This window comes from Microtus oregoni, unplaced genomic scaffold (assembly GCF_018167655.1).
Source record: "Microtus oregoni isolate MIOR12 unplaced genomic scaffold, Mior012 000028F_ref0000031, whole genome shotgun sequence".
In the NCBI taxonomy this organism is placed as follows: domain Eukaryota; kingdom Metazoa; phylum Chordata; class Mammalia; order Rodentia; family Cricetidae; genus Microtus; species Microtus oregoni.
The window spans coordinates 15,002,513-15,024,909 of NW_024543087.1; the positions used below are offsets into that span (position 1 = coordinate 15,002,513).

Consider the following 22,397-nt stretch of genomic DNA (forward strand, 5'->3'; position numbering starts at 1 on the left):
TCTGCTAACATGTACACGCCAGAAGAGGGCACCAGATCTCATAGATGGTTGTGAGCCACCATGTAGTTGCTGGGAATTGAACTCAAGACCTCTAAAAGAGCAACCAGTGCTCTTAACCTCTGAGCCATCTCTCTAGCCCATAAATAAATAATTTTTAAAAAGTATTTAAAAAGTGAATATAGTTAACATCTATTTAAACTTGGTGGTATATTTGTAGTATAAATAATTGATATTGGTGGTATACATTTTTAATTTTAGGGATCTCTGTGAGTTCAAGGCTCTCCTGATCTGCATAGAGAATGCCAGGCCAGCCTGGGCAGCATAGTGACCCTTCTTTTAAGAATAGGTTTTATGGGGGGCTACAAGGGAGAAGGTAGAAGGAGTAGGAAGAGGGGAGTGGGAAATGGATTTGGCATGTAAAATGATAAAAGAAAGTTTTTAAAAATTAAATAAAAGAATGATTTTAAGGTGGGTATGGTGTCTAACACCTTTAATCCCAACACTCTGAAAGGCAGAGTCAGATCGATCTGTGTAAGTTTGTGGTCAGTAGATTCTTCATAGTGAGTTTCAGAACAGAGACCTTATCTCAGAAAAAAAAACCCCAAGAATAAAAATAAGGGTTTTTTTTTAGTCCTTTAGACTGCCTACATATTAATGTATATTTTCCCCTGCATGTAGTCTTTATTTTTTTTTAATTAATTTTTGTTTTTTGAGAGCCAGTGTTCTATGTAGCTTTGGAACTCACTTGGTAGACCAGGCTTGCCTCAAATTCAGAGATCTAGCTGCCTTTACCTCAAGAGTGCTGGAATTAAAGGTGTGTGCCACCACTTCCCAGCTTCATTTTTTATTTTTTAAAACAATGATTAATTTGTTTGCATATGGTTTTGCCTGAATATATGTCTGTATACTAACCGCAGCAGCCAGATGAGGCCATTGGATCTCCTGGATGAGAGTTAGAGATGGCTGTGAACTGCCATGTGGTTCTGGGAAAAAACCCAGGTCCTCTAAAAGAGCAACTAGTACTCTTAACTGCTGAGTCCTCCTTTCTCCTTTTTTGGGAAGGGGATGCAGGGTCTCGTTATAGCCTTGCCTGGGCTTGAGTTGAGAGATCTACCAGCCTCAGCCTCTCCAGAGCTAGGACTGAATACGTACGTGTTCCTGGCCATATAGTCATTCTCTCTTTTTTTTTTCTGGATTTTTCGAGACAGGGTTTCTCCGTAGCTTTTGGTTCCTGTCCTGGAACTAGCTCTTGTAGACCAGGCTGGCCTCGAACTCACAGAGATCCGCCTGCCTCTGCCTCCCGAGTGCTGGGATTAAAGGGGTGCGCCACCACCGCCCGGCCTTTTATTTGTATTTGTTTTCAAGACTGGGTTTCTCTGTACCTGTTCTGGAGTGGTTTTTTGTTTGTTTGTTTTGTTTTATAGAGACAAGGTTTTTCTGTGCAGCCCTGACCTAGAACTCACTCTGTAGACCAGGCTGTTCTTGAACTCACAGAGGTGCACTTTCTCTTTGTGTCCTGAGTGCTGGGATTAAAGTCACCTCTCACCACTGCCCACCACTGCCAGGCTTGTCTCAGCAGACACATTCAACCATTCAAGGGTTAGCAGAACTCTTTTTTTTTTTTTTTTTTTTTTTTTTTTTGGTTTTTCGAGACAGGGTTTCTCTGTGGTTTTGGAGCCTGTCCTGGAACTAGCTCTTGTAGACCAGGCTGGTCTCGAACTCACAGAGATCCGCCTGCCTCTGCCTCCTGAGTGCTGGGATTAAAGGCGTGCGCCACCACGGCCCAGCGGTTAGCAGAACTCTTACAGTTGGAAAATTAGTTCATTTTGTAGACTAGAAGAAGATGATGGATTATGAGACTTTTTTTTCTATCTATGCACATACTTTCCAGATACATGACAGATGGTTGTGAAGTAGTTTTCTTTCCCTACAAGTTGTAGCGAGACAGAACTGCATCCTTAATCGTGTGATTTCTATTTCATTCTGGGGCATGATTAGCAAAGCTTAAACTTGAGTAGCTAAATCCTTACGGTTATCTTCCATTTGTACAGCTAGCAATGAAGGTACGTTTTTCCCTGAAGGACTCTGGCAAAAAAAGGAAAAATCGATTGAAATTTTGGAGTTCTTTTATTTTTTTTTAAAATATTTATTTATTATGTATACAATATTCTGTCTGTGTATGCCTACAGGCCAGAAGAGGGCACCAGACCTTATTACAGATGGTTGTGAGCCACCATGTGGTTGCTGGGAATTGAACTCAGACCTTTGGAAGAGCAGGCAATGCTCTTAACCACTGAGCCATCTCTCCAGCCCTTGGAGTTCTTTAAAAAAAAAAAAAAAAGTCAAGCCGGGCGGTGGTGGTGCACGCCTTTAATCCCAGCACTCGGGAGGCAGAAAAAAAAAAAAAGACATTGATTTGTTTATTGTATATGTCTGTGTGTGAGTGTTTTTTGTGTAGGGAACAAATTGAGTCACTTCTGCCCACTATGTTGGTACCATGTTTGTGTTAATTTCATGAATGGGGGCAAGTCTCTTTGGAATATGAGTCCTTGTCATGGGGAAGACATCCTTGCATTTTCATGCCTTCTGTGTATTTGTTTTTTTGTTTTTTTGTTTTTTTTTTTTGATTTTTCGAGACAGGGTTTCTCCGTAGCTTTTGGTTCCTATCCTGGAACTAGCTCTTGTAGACCAGGCTGGCCTCGAACTCACAGAGATCCGCCTGCCTCTGCCTCCCGAGTGCTGGGATTAAAGGCGTGCGCCACCACCACCTGGCCTTCTGTGTATTTGTTGTCTTGGGTTTCTGTCATAGTGAAAGGATTTCCCTTTGCTAAACATAGGCCATTGAAGTGGATAGTGAGGTGTTCTGAATGAAATCAGAATTGATTGCAGCTGGGCTGTGGTGGTATCACACGCCTTTGATCCCAGCACTCTTGGAGACAGGTGGATCTCTTGAGCAAGAATTGAGATAGACTGTAGGCTAGGACTGGGTTACTTTGATTCTTTTTTTTTTTTTTTTTTCTGAAGCTGAGGACCGAACCCAGGGCCTTGCGCTTGCTAGGCAAGCGCTCTACCACTGAGCTAAATCCCCAACCCCTACTTTGATTCTTGAATGAAAGAATAGTTCCTCAAAGAGAAATAGTAATACTTTTTTTTTCTCTCTCTTTCTCTCTTAGAAGACAAAAACACTAATGCATTTGAGACAACAATAAAATTGGGGGGAAGGGAAAAAGCAACTGATTTCCTGATTCTCCAACTTGGCTGGATGTTAAGATGTCCGTGGACATGAACAGCCAGGGGTCTGACAGCAATGAAGAGGACTATGACCCAAACTGTGAGGAAGAGGAAGAAGAGGAAGAGGACCCTGGGGACATAGAGGACTACTATGTGGGAGTAGCCAGTGATGTGGAGCAGCAGGGGGCTGATGCTTTTGATCCTGAAGAGTATCAGTTCACTTGTTTGACCTATAAGGAATCTGAGGGTGCCCTCCATGAGCATATGACCAGCTTAGCTTCTGTCTTAAAGGTGAGTAGTGCTGTCAGCTCAAATGTAATCTCCCTGGTTAAATTGATGTGTTAACTAATGTCTCTTACATATAGCTAGGAACCCAAACCGATGTATGGATTGCTTCATTTAGATATTTTGTCATATTAACTTGTTTTTAAATGTAAACATGTCCAAGGTCTTCAGATTAAGAATTACAAAGGAAGTATAAATAAATTCAAGACAGATCAGAAATCTGTGACAGAATTGCCCAGCTTTTACTTGTTTCAGAAAGTGAGTTACATGACTCTTGATGAAATGACATGCATCTGAACCATTGTTTCATACAGCTTTTTGAGTGTCTTAAAAGTGTCCATGACCCCTAGTTTGTCCTGTATTCAGTGTCTTTGGGCTGAGAAACTCACTGAGTTCAGGTACTGATTGTATTATCTGTTTTGAGAGTTTTCATAATAACCTTAAGAAGAACAGTTCTCAGAGCTTGTATTTGAGAGTATGAGTATAAAAATTTAAAAGCCTGACTGTACTCAGTTGTTCCAACAGATGCTTTTTTTTTAAACCATTTAAACCAATATTCCTTTGGAATCTCAAGTCAGTTATTGCCTTATTGATACCTAACATGTTAACATGTTTTTAATTTTTTTTTTTTTAAAACCCAACAACTTTATTTGCACATTGGTATAACGATGTCAGATTCTCTTGAACTGGAGCTACAGACAGCTGCGAGCTGCCATGTGGGTGCTAGGAATTGAACCCGGGTCCTCTGGAGGAGCAGTCAGTGCTCTTAACCACTGAGCCATCTTACCAGCCCCCTAACATGTTTTTTAAAATGCTTATTTAGGCATTTTCCCAGCATGCTTTCTTTGCAAGATGTTCACTAGAACTTGAAAATGAGAATACTTATTTTACTTTTTTGCTGACTTTTCCTTTATGAATTATCCCATGGATTTTGTTGGGTCAAATCGAAGACCAGTGGGTCTGATGAGGTGGCTAAGCAGGTAAAAGTGCTGGTCACACAAGCCTGATCACCTCAGTTCAATCTCTGGAACCATGTAAAGGTGGAAGGAGAAAACCGACCGCAATTACCCTCTGGTCTCCACATAAGTGCTGTGTCAGGTATGCTCCTCCTTCCCCAAATAAGTCAGATTGAAGGTTAGGAGCCATGGTTGACTGGGATGGTAACACATCCATAATCCCAGCACTGGGGAGGTAGCAATGGAAAGCCCCAGATCCATAGTGAGTTCAAAACTGGCTGATGCTACATGAGACACTGTCTCAAAAAATAACCAAATAAAACAAGACATTCCAAACAAATGTAGTTATTTAAAGGAAATACTAATATGTGTCATGAATTTCTAGAAAGGATTATTACATGTAATGTCTGGTGTCCAGCATAAAAATACTATGGAGTTGGACATGGTCTTTTAATCCCAGCACTTAGGGACGCAGAGGCAGGGGAATCAAGAGTTCAAAATCATCCTAAGCTACACAAGGTGTTTGAAGCCAGCATGGGATACATAAAGTCCTGACCAACATTTCCCTGGTCTCCTTCAGAAATACCTCAGAACTGGGCAGTTGTGGTGCACACCTTTAATCGAAGCACTTGGGAGGCAGAAGCAGCTGGATCTCTGAGTTCTAGGCCAGCCAAGGCTACATAGTGAATAGTGAATGAGACCCCATAGTGATCTTTCGTTTGTATTTTAATTACTTTACTTGCCTGAAGATCAGTAAAACAGCTCCACTGGTGAGTCTTACAGACCGGGCAGTGGTGATACACACCTTCAATCCCAGTAGTCACACTAGTTTGCCGTAGAAACCAAGCAGTAGTGGTGCATGCCATTCATACCAGCCATATAGAGGAATGTAAGATGGGAGGAGACAGCTCTTACAGTCTTATTCTGAGATTCCTGGAGGCAGGATCGCATTTCAGACTGAAGTGTAGAGAGAGGTAAAGAAGCTGGCTGTTTTGCTTTTCTGACCTCAGGTTGAATCCCGATGTCTGTCTCTGGGACTTTATTGATTGTGCTACAAGACCCCATCCCTCCCCCCAAAAAAAAAATCCCTCAAATCCCACATGCCTATAGCGTTTGACCACAAGTATGTACTCAGCCAAACAATGATCTAAGGGAGTCCTGAGAACAGGAAAAGGAAATAAGGTCTAGGGAAAGCTTTTCAGGGAGGTGACCATATGTCACTTTCTTAAGGTATTTATACATAACAAAAGTGTATGGTATTACACACACGTGTGAAACAAAGGATTGGTATTTGAACAGGTTATAAATCACAAGTGAGACAGAAAAGTCAGCGCAGAGTTAGGAGTCCTTTGTATAAATGGGAGCATACTAACAACCATGGTCAAATGAAACTGTATAGTACAGATCCATAAACTTGACAGTTCCTTTTTTAATTTCTTTTTTTCCTTTTTTGAGACAGGGTTTCTCTGTGTGGCCCTGACTGTCCTAGAACTTGCTCTATAGACTAGGCTGGCCTTAACTCACAGAGATCTACCTACCACTCACTGCCTTCCAAGTAGTGCTGGACTAAAGGTGTATGCCACCATCACTGTCTGACTCTCCTTTTTTTATATATATATTGAGACGGTTTCTCTGTATCTATTGGAGCCTGTCCTGGAACTTGCTGTGTAGAACAGGCTGGCCTCTAACTCACAGAAATCAGCCTGCCTCTGCCTTCAGAGTGCTGGGATTAAAGGTGTATGCCACCATTGGCCCAGCTCTCTTCTCATTTTTTTTAAGATTTCATTTCTAAAGTTGTATATGTGCATGTATTTTTGTATGGCTGTGGGCATGTGACTGCAGTTGCTTGAGAAGGTCAGAGGTGTGGGATCATTCTGGAGCTGGAGCTGCCTGATAGGGGTTCTGGGAACTGAACATGTCTCCTCTGCAAAGGGCACTAAAAGCTGTTAACCACTGAGTACCTTTCCAGCGATTGAATCCACCCCCCAACCACTTCTCCCCCTCCCCTCTTTTTGAGAGAGCCCTGACTGTCCTGGAAATAATGATGCACACCAGGCTGCCCTTAAACTAACAGAATTCTGCCCGTCTCTTTTCCAGTGCTGGTTTAAAGGTTTAGGGACACCACGGCTCACATTTTCAGGGGGTTTTTGTTTAGTTTTTATGGTTTTCTTTTTGTTTTTTGTTTCTATGTGGTTCTGGTTGTGCTGGAATTTGATATGTAGACCAGACTGACTTTGAACTCGTAGCATGCCTGTGCTTTGGTTTTTGATGATTTTGAGGCAGTGTTGCTATGTATGTAGTTCAGGTGGTCCTTGGACTCCAAGTACTCTTTTTTTTTTTTTATTTATTATGTATACAATATTCTGTCTGTGTGTATGCTTGCAGGCCAGAAGAGGGCACCAGACCCCATTACAGATGGTTGTGAGCCACCATGTGGTTGCTGGGAATTGAACTCAGGACCTTTGGAAGAGCAGGCAATGCTCTTAACCTCTGAGCCATCTCTCCAGCCCGACTCCAAGTACTCTTAAGTCAGTCTCCAGAGTTGGGGACTACAGGTGTCTTCCTACTAACCCAGCTCTCTTGTGAGTGTGTGCTTTTTTGGAGCAGGGGAATGATGTACTGCAATCTTCTTATGGCTTTATGTTTATCCTTTTGTGCATTTTTTTTTTTTTTTTTTTTTTTGGTTTTTCGAGACAGGGTTTCTCTGTGGCTTTGGAGCCTGTCCTGGAACTAGCTCTGTAGACCAGGCTGGTCTCGAACTCACAGAGATCCGCCTGCCTCTGCCTCCCCAGTGCTGGGATTAAAGGCGTGCGCCACCATCGCCCGGCTTGTTTTGTTTTTCGAGACAGGGTTTCTCTGTAGTTTTTGGAGCCTGTCCTGAAGCTTAGCTCTTGTAGACCAGGCTGGCCTCGAACTCACGGAGATCCGCCTGCCTCTGCCTCCCAAGTGCTGGGATTAAAGGGGTGCGCCACCACAACCCGGCCCCTTTTGTGCATTTTGGCATCATCTCTTACACTAGATTGCCAGGTCCTGCCCATTGTTGCAGTTACAATTTCACATTTGCAGTAGATACTAGATACTTGAATACTGTGATTTTCTTAATTGTTGAGCTGTGACTGCTGCTTTTGGTGGGAGTTAGATTTCCTAGTCTTTGTTGTGTCTCCTAAATTTTTAGGAAAGGAAATAATTCTGCCTTCAAGACTAAGAAAAGAAAGAACAAAAAGAACCAGGAACGGCATTGAGAATTAAGAGATAGAGAGTTGAAACAGGTTAAGAAGGAAATGAACTAAGAGGAGGATAACTCACAAAAGCACTGGTGCTTGTAGACAGACACATTTTGATTGATTTTTCTCTTCCTGCAATTCACTAAGGAGCATGTTAACATCTTTTTTTTTTTTCCTGGTTTTGGTCGATACAGGTTGAAGCTTAGTTGTCATACCTATAGAGGAACTCTGGTTCCAGAGGGGTTGGAGAGATGGTCAGCAGTTAAGGCTAGCCTGGGCTGTATACTGAGACCTTGTATTTAAAAAACAAAAACCAAGTCCCATGGGCTGGAGAGATGGCTCAGCAGTTAAGAGCATTGCCTGCTCTTCCAAAGGTCCTGAGTTCAATTCCCGGCAACCACATGGTAGCTCACAACCATCTGTAGTGAGGTCTGGTGCCCTCTTCTGGCCTGCAGGCATACACGCAGACAGAATATTGCAAAATCAATCAATCAATCAATAAATAAATAAATGGTCCCAGGCGTGACGGTGCACACTTTTAATCCCAACACTCAGGAGGCAAAGTCAGGCAGATCTTTGTGAGTTCCCACTCTGAGTTCAAAGCCAGCCTGTTCTACAAAGCAAGGGCTATAGAGAGAAAAAAACTCCTGTCTTAGAAAATCAAAACACAAAACCAAGGGTTGTAGACATAGCTCAGTTTAGAACTCTGATGCAGCATCACATGAATGGGGCTGGGTTCTCTTCTTTGAACTACAGAAAACAAAATGTGTTGGAAGTCAAATCAAGAGCTAAGGAAATGTCTGTCAGGAAATGAAAACTATAGATATTCAAATAGTTGTGAGATGAGAGAGACCACTGCAGGATAGCTGCTTCTTGTCAAAATGGGAGGGAGAAAATCTTGTATGCAGAAGTTTTAGTGGTTCTCTAGCAGTATTTAAAGAAAAATTACTCTGGGTATGGTGGCAAGCAGATCTTTGAGTTTGAGGCCAGCCTGGCCTTGAGAATTTCGTTATAGTCAGAGCTACATAATGGAAAGATACGGTCTCAGCCAAAGATAAAAGAAGAAGAAAAAAAGAAAAATTACCTTTGTTAGTGTGTTCTTCCCCATGAGTGCTCCTGTCTTGGAGGCTTGGATGTTATTCCTTTGGTCCTTTCTGTTGTTTTGATTTTGGTTTTTGAGACTCTGCCTGGTCTGGAACTCATCAAGTAGGCTAGGCTAGGCTAGCTAGCCAATGAGCCCTGGGAATCCTTATGTCACTGCCTTCCTGAGTGTGTTTTCACAGTACCTCACCTTTTTCCCCTTGTCTTTTTGTGTATTGGGTTATGTGTGCATTCATGGTTACACAGAAGTACATGTGTTCCCATGGGGATGGGTATGCCTGTGCATGGAGGTTGTAGGTTATCAAGTCCTCAGTCACTCCCTACCTTATTTTGCTTTGGTTTATCTGGGGGTGGTTTTCATGTACTGTGGTTTACTTGTGGAGGTCTGAACTGAACTCAGGTCATTGGCCTTCGTGCAAGTATCTTTACACACTGAACCATCTCTCTGGCCCTCGACCTTTTTCATTTAAAACTTAGAAAAAATGTTTATGAATATGGATAATTTGCCCGCATGTATGTCTGTGTACTACTTGTATAGTTGGTGCTCATGGCAGCCAGAAGCGTGTGGTTGCAACCCCTGAGTTACAGATAGTTGTACATCTCCATTTGAGTGCTGAGACTCAAGCACAAGGAAACCAGCCAATACTACTAATTTCAGAGCCATCACTCCAGGTACTTATTTTTAATTTTTTTAAAATTACATTTCTTTGAGTGTATGTAAACATATATGTGTGCACATGCCACAGCACACATGTGGAAGTCAGAAGACATATTGTGGGAGTTCTTATTTTCTGCTGTAGGGTTCCTGAGATCAAATTTAGATCAAGTTTGGAAGCACATGATCATGGCTATTGAACAATCTCACCTGCTTCTCCCTCCCTTTCTTTCCTTACTTATTTATTCATTGAGACAGAGTCTTTTACACTATCCCTGACTGTCTTGAAACTCACTATATCGACCAGGCTGCCCTGGTCCTCATAGAGGTCTGCTTGCTTCTGCCTCCTGAGTGATGGGATTAGAAGTATTAGGATTGGCTACCTAATAATGAGGGAGGGTCTCAGTAACCCTAGAGGTCTCTGATTCTGGTAGCCAGGCTGGATCCCTCTGTCTTATTCTCCTCAGCAGAATGATCACAGGTGTGTGTGCTTCTGTGGCCAGATTTTGCTTGGCTCTGGGGATCAAATTCAGGTCGTCATGCTTGTAAGGCAAGCACTTCATAGAATTCTCTCCACCCTGATTACTATTATTTCCTTTATGTATTTGCGTGTGTGTTTGCACACACATGCATTTGGAGCCCAGAGTCAACCTTAGGTGTTATTTGGGTGCTGGACACTGTATTTATTGAGACCGTGTCTCAAATTGGTGTGGCGTTAACCAAGTAGGATAGACTGGTTGGCCAGTGAGCCCCAGGATCTACCTGTTTCTGCCTTTCCAGTGCTAGAATTGTAAGCATCTACTACTGTTTCAGGTTGGTTTTTGTTTTTTTTAAACCAAAAGGCAAACAGCAGGGGCCTGGGTATCCAACTGAGGTCTTTATGCTTACATGCAGGACATCTTGTGTCTGCGTCATCGCTCCAGTTTGTGGTACTATATTTTTACATAAACACACATAGGCTTTTATTGTTACAGAGGAAAGAAGTGCTTCTTTTTATAGTAATAAGCTTTTAAAAAATGTGTGTTTTGTGGTGGGAGAGATGGTGCAGGGATTAAGAGCAATGATTGCTTTTCCAGAGGTCCTGAGTTCAATTTCCAGCAATTACATGGTGGCTCACAACCATGTGTAATGAGATTTGGCACCTTTCCAGGCCTATAGGCATACATGCAGTCGAGACATAGTGGCACATGACTTTGATCCTAGTACTCAGGTAGAGGCAGGCAGATCTCTTGAGTTCCGGGACAGCCAGAGCAACCATGTCTTGAAAAAAACAACAAAAAGTTTTTATTTACGTGTATGTTTATATATGTGATTATATATTGTGTGTGTGGTTTCCTCATGGAAGCCAGAAGAGGGCATTGGATTGCTTGAGTCATAGATGGGTGTAAACTGCCCGATGCAGAATATATGTATAGTGTATGTAACATATATATATCTATAGAGATATATTTTTAAGTGCCTTTTACTCTTCCAGAGGATCTGAATTTGGCTCCCAGCTCCCATACCAATTTATTTGATAAATGTTTTATATAGGTAGGTAGGTAGGTAGGTAGGTAGATATATAGATACATAGATAGTATGGTGTTTTACCTGAATGGATATATGTACCAGGTACATATCTGATAGCCTCTAAGGCCAGAAAATGGCATTGGATATACTAGATTTGGAGTTAACAGTTCTGAGCTGCCATGTGGGTGCTGGTAATTGAACTCAGGTCTTCTGGAAGAGAAGGCAATGCTCTTAATTGCTGAGCTATGTCTCCAGTCCTGTGATAAACTTATTAGAAAATATAGATTTGTTAACAAAGAGTTTTGATATTTAGTACTATTCTGTGAAACTTTGGTTTGTTTTTCAAGATAAGGTTTCCCTGTGTAACAGTCCTAGCTATCCTGGAACTAGCTCTTGTAGACCAGGCTGGCCTCAAACTCACAGAGATTCACCTGCCTCTGCCTCCCGGGTGCTGGGATTAAAGGTGTGTACCACCACTGCCCAGCCTGTTCTGTGAAACTCTATAAAAAGGTGTTTATTTACGTGTGTATTCATATCTCTGTATATTTTTTTTTTGTGAGTATGTGGACATGTATGTGCAGGTACTCACTAAGGCTAGAGAGGATGTCAGTGAGCTGTCTGACATAGGTGCTGGGATCTGAACACTGGTCCTCATAGCTAAGCACTCTTAACCGTTGAACCATCTTTCCAAAGCCCCACCTCCGTTTGTTTGAGAAAAAGATCTCATGTAGCTCAGGCTGCTCTCATGTTTGCTATCGGTCAGCTTTCCTGATCATCTTGCCTCTGCTTCCTGATCGCTGGTATTACAGGTATATTGCAGCATGCCTGGCTGTTCATGAGACTCTTGAAACATTTGCTAACAGTTTGTTCAGGAAAAGATGCTCAGCCTTTGGCAGAGCCCCAAACAGGGCCCAGTCAGTGTTATGATAGATGATGATGGGTAAATTGCAAAATAAATCTTTCCTTATGTGTTCTTCTCCTAGCATCACGTTCAAAGTGTGCTTGCTCAGAGAAGCAAATATTCAAGACCCATCTGCCTGTTGCTGAAGGGAAAAGAAATAGTTTACTTTGGATTCAATCTAGTCCAGAAGCCTTAGTGAGCTCTGTTGTAGAGGGAGTGGGCCTGCTTTTGGTCCCAGCTGCCTGGCTAGCTTCACCCCCAAAATAACCACACAGAAACTGTAAGAAACTGTATTCATTTAAATACTGCCTGGCCCATTATCTCTAGCCTCTTTTTTTTTTTTTTTTTTTTTTTTGGTTTTTCGAGACAGGATTTCTCTGAGGTTTTGGAGCCTGTCCTGGAACTAGCTCTTGTAGACCAGGCTGGTCTCGAACTCACAGAGATCCGCCTGCCTCTGCCTCCCGAGTGCTGGGATTAAAGGCGTGCGCCACCACCGCCTGGCTATCTCTAGCCTCTTATTGGCTAACTCTCACATTAGTTTAACCCATCTCTATTAATGTGTATCGCCACTTGACTGTGGCTTAACTTATTGCCTTGAGTCTAACCAGCATCCCTCTCCAGCAGGAGAACCATGGAGTCTGCCACACTGCCCTTCTTTCCAGCATTCAGTTCAGTCTGCTCCACCTATCTTAAGTTCCTCCCTGTCAAAAGACCAAGGCAGTTTCTTTATTCAACCAATGAAAGCATCACATAGACAGAAGAACCTCCTACACCAGAGCTACCTGAGTTTAGTCCTGAGGCAGGAGAGCCTTAAAAGCGAGTTAGACAGGGATTGATAAAATGGCTTAGTAGGTAAAGGAGCTTGTTACCAGGCTGCATGGTCTGAGGTTGATCTCCAGGAACCACAGGGAAAAAGAAGAGAACTGACTCGTGCAGCTTGTCCTCTATACGCCCCCATAATTGTACTCACACGATGCACACAAAAGTATAAACACAATGAGTAAGTAAATGTAGTAAAACAGTTTCAAGTGAGGAAGAAGACATTCAGGCCCATAGGGCAGTAAGGGTGGAAGGTAGAAGGTTGCCTTCTTCTACACAAACGTAAGACTGATGTATATGGAAAAAGAAATAAAATATGGACTATTGTGAAATGTCTATTACTGGGGAAAGGAAGCTTGGAGTTTCAGAACTTGGTTGTCAGTGGAGTATATTATATTGTTCTCTTGTTGAGCCTTGTGGATGGGGAAATTAGTCAGTTATTTATGCCTCTTCTTCCTGAGTTACGAACTGCAGTAGAGCTGGGGGAATGGTTCCTACATTCTCTTACTCTCTTGCTTAAATTTATTTTAAAATCTAGCGTTTGCTCTTCAGGGAAATGTAGGTAAAAATCATGTTAAACTCTTCCTCTTGTCATTTTTCTCCCCGTTTGTGGGTAAATGATGAATTTTTAGGGCTTCTAACTTTTAAAGATGTCTTTATAATGTGTTTTTTTAAGACCTGGTTCTATGCTTTTGTCATCTGATTGATATTTTTTTAACAGAAAATAATTTGTGTTTAGTTTTTTTTTTCCCTTAGGTGGCACCAGACACATGGATAATATCTGAAGACTTAATTCCTAAAATGACCTTTTTCTTTTATTCTGGAATAGTTGTATTTTACATACTATTTTTTTTTCTTTCATTATTTTTCTTGTTGCTCATGGGGAATGTTTTCAAGATGAGCCTGGTAACATTGAATGTTCTTAGTGAGCTGTCTGATTTCTGTTGTGACTTGATATCAGGTTTCTTCAAATGCTTGAATTTTGCATTTCAGATAGATGGCCTGTGTGTTGACATATTTGTGGTTTTAAGTTGGAAATCTTGTTTTTAAAGGTGGGTGAGGATGTCCAACACGGCATTTGGATTTCCTAAGCAGCCAGTTGAAAGCTGTCACTGTCTTGCTGCCCTGGAAAGGTTGTTGTAATTGCTGTGTACCATGTTCACTGTCCTTCAGGAAGTTTTCTATCCCATTGGGGGTCAGCTTCCCGAGTCCATCTTTCTGTGCTTTCTGTTTGTCTTAGAAACTGTAAAATGGCCAGGCGGTGGTGGCGCACGCCTTTAATCCCAGCACTTGGGAGGCAGAGGCAGGCGGATCTCTGTAAGTTCGAGACCAGCCTGGTCTACAAGAGCTAGTTCCAGGACAGGCTCCAAAGCCACAGAGAAACCCTGTCTCGAAAAACCAAAAAAAAAAAAAAAAGAAAAAGAAAAAAAAAAGGAAACTGTAAAATGTTGAACAAGGATGAAATTCCGTGTTCTGATCCTAAATTTGTTTACATACAAAAATTTTACTTTTAGGGAATTAACTACAGTATTAAAGAATATCATTCATGATTCCATTAACAAAAGTTTTCTTATTATCCCTCAGCTGTTGTTCATATATGTATTGCTTTGCTGCCATTCATTTATTCAGCCATTATGGATTTAGTAATAGCAGTATGTGGGCCACTGGAAAAATAGCTCTGGACAAAATTTCTTTGTGGACAGTACGTTCTAGAAATCGTTTAGGTGTACTGTGCTTTCTTAGCACACATATTTCAAATGTTTCCATGTTTTTTACTTTGTCCTTACAGTTACTCTAAATGCCTATATAGTGTATTATCTTGTTCTTGAACCATAATTTCCTTCTAATATCCTCCACCGGACATTTGGGTGAGTACTTGGTGTGTTATTGTTTTTAAGAGGCTGGTTGTATTGCTGCGAGCATCTTCACGGATGTAGTCTTACGTCTCTCAGGCTTTGTCCATAGCCTGGATAAGTTCTTTTCTGCCATTTAGTATAATGCAACCCTAGTCAAGTTCCTCAATTGCTCAGCTTCAGTTTGTAATTCCTCCTCCATACCATTAAATGTGATTATGGGTATGAAGTACTGGCATATAAGTATTCTAATAAACATTACTTCATCAGTGGGGGTTGGATAGGACCAATGAAAGTTTCTGCATGGTGACTGTGGTTACATAAAAATGCATTCTATTAGCATTCCTGAGGCAGAGGCAAGTGGATTTATGTGAGTTCAAGACCAGCCTGGTTTTCATAATGATTTCCAGAACAGAAAGGACTACAAAGAGAGACCATGTCTCAAAAACAAAACAAAACAAAAAACAGGCCATGGTCGTGCATACCTTCCATCCCAGCACTCAGAGAAGGCAGAGGCAGATCTCTGAGTTCAAGGCCAGCCTGGTTTTCATAGTGAGTTCAGAGCAGCCAGGGCTACACAGAGAAACCCTGTCTCAAGAAAAGAAAAAAATGAAGAGAACATTGTCAGTATTGTATATGTTGGGATCGTATGGTGGGATCACACTGTTAGTATTTGCAGATTGGTACATCTGATTGTGCATATGCTGTTGGGTTGTCTGCTTGTGAAACTAGAACTCCTCCTGTCTTCTGGGGTCCACTAAAACAAAATAAAAAACAGTTGCGTTTTTGGTAGTAGCCAGGACAAGATCCCTTTCCTCAGGGCTTTGATTGACTGCTGTGCTGTTTGATCCCCTGTTTCTGTTGATACCACTACCTGGCAAAGTGCTGAATTGATGTGGGGTCCTTGTTACCAAGACATTACTTTATCTGCTAGTCTAAGAAAGACTTGAGATTTGAGTTGTCCATTCAAAAGGTGGAAGAAATAGGAAAGACTGAGATTGAAAAAAGTACAGATGAACAAAGCAGGACACTTCTCCTGTCCCTTCTGAACTGCTGTCTTCTGAGCGTTGCTACGTTAAACTGCACAGAGACATGGGATCTGTTTTTTGTTGTTGTTGTTTGTTTGTTTTTTGGTTTTTTGTTGTTATTTTTTTTTTGAGTATTGCAGATCTTTATAAACTTTATAACCCCAAGTTCTAACCTTAGTGGAGAAGCACAAATGGTATAAGATTTGCTTAGAAATAGAGCAGCGCTAGCAGTGAACAAAATGTCTCTATCTGGAGGATTTACTAACAATTTCTTTACTCCTTTCTTTCCCACTTCCACTCCTCCCCCCTTTTTTAAATGCACTTAATTTCATTTTACATTCCAACCACAGTTCTCCTTCCCCCTCCTCCTACCCCGTTCATTTTTTTTTTTCTTTTTTGGAATGTAAGCAAGTTTCATGTTCCCACTGCCCAGTCCATGTCTGCTTCCACATTACCACACAGAGACCTAGTATTATTTATGAATGCTTGGTCAATAGCTCAGACTTATTACTAACTAGCTATTACATTTTAAGTTAACCCATTTTCATTATTTATGATCTGCCACACCACGTTCATCCCCTGCAACCTCTGCATCTTCCCATGATTCCTTTGACTCTGCCCCTCTCCTTCATCCTTAGTTTGGTTGCTCTCCCTACACCTCCTCCCTAACTACTGGCCAATCAGCATTTTATTAAATCAATATGGGTAACATCTTTACATTGTGCAAGGAGATTCTTCCACAGTGTTTCTAATTAAAATTAGCATCACTTTTTAACTTTAACATAGTTAAGGCTACATACAACAAAAACAGCAAGTAAGAATTATAGTTACAATATCTAGTCTATTTGTATCTAGAAAAATTAGAGAAAATATTCTATTATCTATTTTATCTTTGTGATTCTAATTTACTCTTTTTTTCATAATGTCTTTAACTCCATCAAAGACCCCAGAAGGGTGGAATGTTACCTAATGTTATCAGGCAGCCTGGACAGTCATATGAAGTTCTTCTGCAACGTTAGAGCATTCATCTAGAATATCTGACAGACTTTTCCTGTGAAGCAGAGAATTTTGAAGGACTGTCTTACCTTAATCTTGACAATTTGGCAGCCACTTTTTTGTGTCCTACTGGTTCAGCTTGCAGTAACTGTCAGCAATTGAGGCAACAACAAAAACAAAAAACAACAACAAAAAACATTTCTTTGCCTGTATGGCTAGCTTTTGCCATAAAGAAAGCAAGCTTCATATAGAGCTTTCTTTGATGCCCATCATCTTCTCTGAAGTACATTGGTGCTGCCAAGAGCAGACATGTCTCACTGTCATGAAAAGCCTTAGGTTATTAAACATTTTAAATGGCATATTCTAAATATATTTGTGTATGATCTTGAAAACATAACTAACATGACTATATAATAATCTTTATTTTCTGCAGAAATAAAAGCAGAACCTCATTCCCAAAGTAACATATCTTTTGACTTAAATTTTGAAATCAAGATAATTTAAAAATACATATGTTGGTTTAATCTAGCAACTTCTATAATCCAAGATTTCTTAGCAGCCAAAAATCTTAAAGAAAACACAATATATATAATTCTGAGACTCTGTATTTTCCGTCTTTACGTGCCTTATCTCCTTAATATTACTTTACTCCTTTTTTTTTTTTTTTTTTTTTTTTTTTTTTGGTTTTTCGAGACAGGGTTTCTCTGTGGTTTTGGAGCCTGTCCTGGAACTAGCTCTTGTAGACCAGGCTGGTCTCGAACTCACAGAGATCCGCCTGCCTCTGCCTCCCGAGTGCTGGGATTAAAGGCGTGCGCCACCACCGCCCGGCTTTACTCCTTTTTTTAAAAAAATATTTATTATATATGCAATATTCTGTCTGTGTGTATGTCTGCAGGCCAGAAGAGGGCACCAGACCTTATTACAGATGGTTGTGAGCCACCATGTGATTGCCAGGAATTGAACTCAGGACCTTTGGAAGAGCAGGCAATGCTCTTAATCACTGAGCCATCCCTTCAGCCCCCTTTACTCCTTTTTTAAAGACTTTTTTATGACTCTATGTCATCTCTTCTCTCTCAAGCCTATGTATATTTAGAGGTTTTTACTTTGTTTTTGTTTTTTTTGAGACAGAGTTTCTTTGTAGCTATCAAGCCTGTCCTGGAACTAGCTCTTGTAGACCAGGCTGGCCTCAAACTCACAGGGATCTGCCTGCCTCTGCCTCCTGAGTGCTGGGATTAAAGGCATGTGCCACTACTTCTCGGCTGACCATTAGGTGTTTTAACAGGCAAAAAAATCGCAGCTTTACAGAGTCAAATGCAACATAAAAATGCAACACATATTGGCTTCATTACAACAAATATATCTTAAAATAATCTACAACAGTGTGCGTTAGCACACCCAACCTTCACTTTAGTTTTTAAACCTGAGCTCTGTTACCACTAGAATCACAGAGGGAAGCCAAGACAGGAACTCAAATCTGGCTGTAATGTGTAGATAGAAGCTGATGCAGACGTCACAGAGGTGCTGCTCACTGGTTTGTTCCTTAGTGTTATCTATACTCATAATGAGCTAAGGCTTCCCCATCAGTCACAGATTAAGAAAATGCCTACAGCCCAGATATGGGGCATTTTCTCAGTGGGGTTTCCTCCTCTCAGGTGACTCTATCTTGTGTCATAAAACAGACCAGCAAAGCTCATCTCTCCTTGGGCCCCAGGATCCTTCATTCTTGCTTTTATACTACTTTATATTTGCAAGATTTATAAAGCTTGCAAGCCAAGCTGTGAACAATTTGAGATGCAGATCTTGTTTTTTGCTTATTTGTTTGGTTGGTTGTTTGGTTTTTTTGTTTTTGTTTTTTTTAAGTGTATTGATGAATTCTTGTTGCCAAAGGAGATCGAAGATTACCTGCAACTGCATTTACTGTGAACCTCCATGTGGGTGCTGGAAATTGAACCTCTGGAAGAACACCCAGTGCTCTTGACCACTGAGCTATCTCTCAAGCACTGAGATCCAGTTTTATTTTTGTTAATTTTTTTTTCTTTTGAGACAGGGTTTCTATGTATAGCCCTGGGTGTCAGGGAACTTACTCTATAGACCAGGCTGACCTGAAACTCAAAGGTTCACCTGCCTCTGCCTCCTGAGTGCTAGGATTCAAGGTGTGCACCACCACTGCTTGCATAAGATCCAGTATTTCTTTACATGTCAATGCTTAATAAAATTGTCTTTAATATCAGAAATCTTGATGTAGAAGCAGGTGGATCTCAGGTGTAAGTATTGCTTATTGATGATAACTAAGAAAGGGTTAATAAATGCACGAACTGAAAACTTAAACTGGGTTGTGTGTGGCACATGCCTTTAATCCTGGTACTTGGAAGGCAGAGGCAGGTGAATCTCTGAGTTTGAGGCCAGCCTGGTTCACATAATAAGTTCAGGACATCAAGGACTTGTAGAGAGACCCTCAGGGGAAAAAAAAGAAAGAATGAATGAAATGAAAACATTGAATACTCGAAACTAGATGGCACATGTTTCCAGATCTTTCCTATATGTATTGGCACAGGGTAGGAAAGAAGGTATTCTATGTGGAGTCTCTGCTTTAGCATGAACAAAGCTCTAGGTTCAGTCCCTCACACTACATAAAACCAGGGGTTGTGGTACCAGCCTGTAATTCCAGCACTTAGGAATGTTGGAAGAGCCAATTTATTTTTTTATTTTTTGCTTTTTGAGACAGAGTTTCTCAGTAGCTATGGAGCCAGTCCTGGAACTTGCTCAGTAGATCAATTGTGACCTTGAACTCACAGAGAACTGCCTGTCTCTGCCTCCCCTAGTGCTGGGATTAAATCCTTGCACCATCACTGCCAGGTGCAATATAAATTTTAAAAGAATATTTGATGTGGGAGTGTCATATATCAATCTGTTGATTTCATTGGTTAAGTAATAAACAAACTGCTTGGGCTCATAGCTTAGAACATAGGTGGGTGGAGTAAACAGAACAGAATGCTGGGAGGAAGAGGAAGTGAGGTAAGATGCTTCAGACAGAGACGGACAGCTCTGCTCTCTGGAGCAGAGACGCCATGCTCCCGGCTCATGGGCAGACACACGCGATGAAGCTCCGACCCAGGATGGACGTAGGCTAGAATCTTCCCGGTAAGCGCACCTAGCTGTGCTACATAGAATATTAGAAATGGGCTAGTCCAGGTGTGAGAGTTAGCCTAGAAGAGGCTAGATTGAAATGGGCCAAGCAGTGATTAAAAGAATACAGTGTCCGTGTAATTATTTGGGGGCATAAGCTAGCCAGGCGGCCCAGGTGCTGGGAACGCAGCCCCGCCACTCCTATTACTACAAATATTATTTTAAGCCAGACAGTGGTGGCCCACATCTTTACTCCCAGTACTTGGGAAGCAGAGACTGGTGGATATATGTGAGTTTGAGGCCAGTCTGGTCTACTGGGTGAATTGTAGGACATCCAGGGCTACACACAGAGAAACTCTGTATTGAAAAACAGAACAAATAATTATTTTAATTTTATGTGTGTATGTGTTTGGTTTGCTTGTTAAGACCATGCACTATGTATCTGCTGCCCATGGAGGGCAGAGGAGACAATTGAATCCCCTGAGACTGGAGTTAGAGCTGGTTGTGAGCCACCATGTAAGTGCTGGGAATCAAGGGTGGGTCTTCTGGAAGAACTAGTGCCCTTGCTGATGACCCATCTCTCCAGCTGATAGTAGAGACTTCTTTACGAATAGGAGCAAGGTGGAACATGGCAGACAGGATATGTAAAGTAATTTTATGGAACTATTTACAATAGGATTGTCAGGGGAACTTAGTATTCTCATGTAAAGCAGAAACACTACACATCCAAAGTTTGCTGTGGAGGCACACATCTGTCATCCCAGCACTTGAGAGGCTGTCGGTTTGAACGAATGTGGCTCCCAGAGGCTTATGGGGAATGGTATTATTGGAAAGGATTAGGACAGGTGGCCTTATTGGAGGGTGTGTGTAACTGGAGGTGGGCTTTGAGGGTTCAGAAGCTCGAGCCAGGCTCAGCAGCTCACTCTTTGTTCCTACTGCCTGCTGATCCAGATGTAGAACTCTACAGTCCCTTGTCTGCCTTTTGTGCCCTCATTCTTCCCACCATAATGACAATGGAGTAAACTCTGAATTGTAAGTCAGTCCCAATGAAATGTTTTCCTTTGTAATAGTTGTTGTGGTCACAATCCCTAACTAAGACCCAGTTGGTACCTGAAGCTGGGGAATTGTTGCCATAGGACTGGCCATGTTTTTGGCTGGAGGAATATGGAGTAATTTGGGACTTTGGACTAGAAAAACAGTTGGAGACTTTAAGCAGGGCTTATTGGGCCATACTAGTAGGAGCATGGAAAACAGTGATTTGAATTGTGGGGTCCCGCTCAAGAGGTTTCAGAGGAGAAGAATATTAATGTGTGGCCTAGAGATCATTCCTGTAATATTTGAGAGAAAGAGGATGTCCATATTGCTTAAGACATCGCAGAAGTCAGCCACCTTGCAAGGGTGCAGCTTGAGAGACAGTAAGGAAGCCTAAATCTTCCTTAGATTTTGGCAGCACTTGAAGAAAGACAGAAAAAAGAAAAGGAAAAAGTAACATCTTTCTGAGTCAACTGAACTGCAGGTCTAATGGTATTGACTACCTAAGGTTTTTTAGTGAACACTTCCCGAGTATCTTTTATGAGTTTTGTTTTAGGCAGACAGTCTTGTAGCCCAAGATAGATTCAAATTTAGGCAGCCAAGGGTAATGTTGAATTTCTTACCATTCTGCCTCTACTTTGCCAATGCTACAGGCTTGTGTGCTACTATGCCTGATATTATACATGCCTGAGAATTGAATCCAGGTGTCTAGCACACTAAGCAAGCACTACCAACTGAGCCACTTTCTTAGCCATCTTCTGTTGTTTTAACATTCAAACATGTTGAAAGAGAAGGGAATTAAATAGTTTGACTTTTACATTAAGATAATTTAAAGCTTTGAATTTCTTTCCCCTCCTTTAAAAAAAATAGTAAGAAAGGAGGTTTAAATAATAGTCTTTGTACTTCTGCTTCATATTTCTGCTTAATTTTTTCATACACTATATTTTGATCATGTTCTTTCCTATATTTCTACTTCTGCAATGGTAGATCCACTGCAACTACTTGGGAAATTTTAAGTGGCTTTTTTTGACTTCAATATACATGACTCCGTCCTTTTGTCCTCTTGCTGGGATTCTCAGCTCTCCTTCGGCCTTCGTTAGGATTACTAGTCCTGTGACAAAACACCATGACCAAAAGCAAGTTGGGGAGGAAAGATTTATTTGGCTTATACTTCTTATCGCACTGTTCATCATCAAAGGAGGTCAGGACAGGAACCTGACAAGGCAGGAGCTGATGCAGAGGCCATAGAGATGCCACTTACTGGCTTGCTCAACCTGCTTTCTTACAGAACCCAGGACCACCAGCCCAGGGATGGCACCACCCACAGTGGGCTGGGCCCTCCCCCATCAATCACTAATTAAGAAAATACCTACAGCCTGATCTTATGGTGCCATTTTTTTATTTTTATTTATTTATTTTTTTTGTTTGTTTGTTTTTCGAGACAGGGTTTCTCTGTGGCTTTGGAACCTGTCCTGGAACTAGCTCTGTAGACCAGGCTGGTCTTGAACTCACAGAGATCCGTCTGCCTCTGTCTCCCGAGTGCTGGGATTAAAGGCGTGCGCCACCATCGCCCGGCTGTGCCATTTTTTTAAATTAAAATTTCCTCCTTTCAGATAACTCCATCTAGTGTATTAAGTTTCCATAAGACCAGCCAGTAGGCTATACATTTTTACTGTCTTCA

General features: G+C 41.4%; 1 protein-coding gene across 5 annotated transcripts in view; it reads left to right on the forward strand.

The window, feature by feature from the left end:
• Positions 1 to 22,397, forward strand: part of Arih2 (ariadne RBR E3 ubiquitin protein ligase 2) — a 56,436-nt gene that overhangs the window by 3,464 nt on the left and 30,575 nt on the right. For 3 of the 5 annotated variants that reach the window (XM_041677157.1, XM_041677160.1, XM_041677158.1), the window contains one exon: positions 3,174 to 3,522. In XM_041677157.1, the coding sequence (XP_041533091.1) occupies positions 3,271 to 3,522 (252 nt within the window). In that variant the 5' untranslated portion in view covers positions 3,174 to 3,270. Of the gene's footprint in view, positions 1 to 3,173; positions 3,523 to 22,397 lie in introns of those variants that run through there. The other 2 variants (XM_041677159.1, XM_041677161.1) reach the window with 2 other exon arrangements.